General features: G+C 44.0%; 1 protein-coding gene across 1 annotated transcript in view; it reads right to left on the bottom strand.

The window, feature by feature from the left end:
• Window positions 1–2,500, bottom strand: part of LOC134448142 (DENN domain-containing protein 2B-like) — a 66,032-nt gene that overhangs the window by 35,062 nt on the left and 28,470 nt on the right. The window contains exons 10-11 of the mRNA XM_063197901.1: window positions 2,332–2,500; window positions 524–633 (exon numbers count right to left, since the gene is read on the bottom strand). The exon at window positions 2,332–2,500 is cut by the window's right edge and continues 19 nt beyond it. Of these exons, the coding sequence (XP_063053971.1) occupies window positions 524–633; window positions 2,332–2,500 (279 nt within the window). The remainder of the gene's footprint in view (window positions 1–523; window positions 634–2,331) is intronic.

Genomic DNA, 2,500 nt, shown 5'->3' with positions numbered 1-2,500 from the left:
TATCGCCAAATTTGATCTTTACATGAAAGTTTACTAAGTATAAACAAATATTTTCAAATTCAAAATGACGGACCATGGAGAAGATCCCCCTTCTCATGTATGAAAAGTGCAATTTTTCCAGTCATAATGAATACTTAGAATTTGATGCTGGTGGTCAGTATTCATGAAAAAGGTAACATTAGTGAATGGGCAGCATGAATTCTGGAAACAAATAACTAAAAATCTCACACAGTGTCCCTTTAATGCTATGTTAGAGACAAGAAAGCTCGCGCACTCTGTTCACATTTGCAGTCTATACTTGCAACATTTCGGTCTATTGACCTTCTATTCTTCAAGCAATTCCACAAAGAGCTTTATAAAGGCTATACCTGCTGTACCGGGTGACAAAGAGCTTTATAAAGGCTTTATACCTGCTGTACTGGGTGACTTTATAAAGGCTTTACCTGCTGTACCGGGTGACAAAGATCTTTATAAAGGCTTTACCTGCTGTACTGGGTGACAAAGAGCTTTATAAAGGCTTTACCTGCTGTACTGGGTGACTGGGCTCCAGTCCTTGGCGTCGGGGAAGCAGAACTGGGGGATGGCCTTCAGCCTCTCCTCCGCCTCCCGCATCTCTTTGGTCGGCCGGTCCAACTGTGGCAGCGCAGCCCATCATTAACAATTACAACCATTACAAACCCATTATCATGGTGATAGCCTGCATATTATTATCGCATCATCACATTATTAGTCATTACTAAGTATTTGGTAGCACTTGACCGCACCGATCGGTAATATGTGTGTAATTTTATGGCCATTTAAAATGTAGTTTCTTGGTGATAATAACAAGAGCAGATGTTGCAGTACTCTCTCCTTCCTCCACAGTCTGCACTCCCTTGACTTCTCTTTCAACAAACAAACATGCAACTCATAATCCTGAGTTTAATTCACTCAGCAGAGGCCTCACATGTTGGTATGAACTGTGTTTCTGGATGTACTGTAGCAGTGGCTGCAACCGTCGGCGGGTCACATTCCCAGTACAGAAGACCAGGGCAGGACTGGCTTTCTGGCATAGCGGGCATTTCCCGGTGCCCCCCCCCCTTTTCTTTTAACATTTCTGAAAATAGGGGCCCACGAGGGTGCGGGGCGCACCGGTGAGTCAGTTCTGCTTCGCTGATTATGAGGCGCCCCTTTAACCCATTTTAGCCTGGAGACACATACAGTATACGCTGCATTCAGGCTATTGAGATTTGAGGGGTTTTTATTAAAATATGGGTATGTTAGAGCTGAGTGAACACATTCTAATGCAAGATGAGGGTCATAACTTTTAAATGCAACTTATTTGATGTTTGTATGTGCTTCGGAGGCTGAGATATTTAGGATTTAATAGACAGAGGGCATCCTTTCCCAAAAAGGGCTTAGGCTAAAATGGGTTCAGCAAAAAGTGCCCTGGCCCTATTTTTCCCCCAGTCCAGCCCTGCAGAAGACTGTCCAAGAGCTACAAACGAGATCCTCTTCCTGTCTTAAGACTTAAGCCTTGCGTGTAAGGAACGCGGCAGTCGAGACTAGTACTTGAAAACAGCCATGTTGTTTTCCGAAGCTACATCAAAGTTTTCCAGACATGTAAACAGTCTTTCCCGGCATGTCAGTCTTCTCGGTCAAACTTATTTGCGTCCTACCAAATACAGCTGTTGCGGTCGCTGCCATTACAATTACTGGCGGCGGGATACAACGCTTGACTATTATTATGCCTCTCCTGTTATGTGGCCCTGTTATCGTCACATTCATCGTCTCATCCTGTCCTGCCCAGCTGACGGCAGTTACTGTAGTGGCAAGGCGGAATGTTGTGATAGAATGTTGCATTGTCAATGCAACATTCTATCACAACATTCCAGCATTTGTGTTACCTTGGGGAAAATGATAGGACAATGCCACCTCATGGTTGCAATAGAATATGTGTGTTGCGCTACCTCAGGAATGTCAAGTCAAGTCAATTCAAGTCAAGTGTACTTTATTGCCAAATATCTATGTAACAGGATTAGCGCAGAAGTTTTAAATTGCATTTGACCAGTCTCCAATGTGCAGATTAATAATGTGATGATATGTGAATGTGAATGTGAATGTGGTGATAGATAGAATGCTTGTGTTGCATTGTAGCCCCACCGCATGAATGAATGAATTATTTTATTTGACATCTTCAGTTCATATAGTATATAAAATAAAAACATGATTGAGTTTCATATAAACCGCACCACATACTAAACTTTTTTTTAAAAAACAGAGAGTCAGGATAGCACAATAAAGCTCGGAAGCTTATTTCCATTGTGGTCCTTAGTGTTAATGGCACCGTACCTTAGGGAACTGGTAGGTGACCTCGGGGGTGTAGCAGCTCTTGCCAGGCCTCTTCCGCAGGGCCACCACCACAAAGTACTCAAACAGCTCCCTCCGCTCCTGCCACTGCAGCAGCTGCAGCTCCAGCGTGCGGTAGCTGGGCGAGCGGCGCAGCAGGGACTGCAACCGC

This window comes from Engraulis encrasicolus, chromosome 4 (genome assembly GCF_034702125.1).
Source record: "Engraulis encrasicolus isolate BLACKSEA-1 chromosome 4, IST_EnEncr_1.0, whole genome shotgun sequence".
NCBI lineage: Eukaryota > Metazoa > Chordata > Actinopteri > Clupeiformes > Engraulidae > Engraulis > Engraulis encrasicolus.
This window is presented reverse-complemented; position numbering and strand designations above follow the sequence as displayed.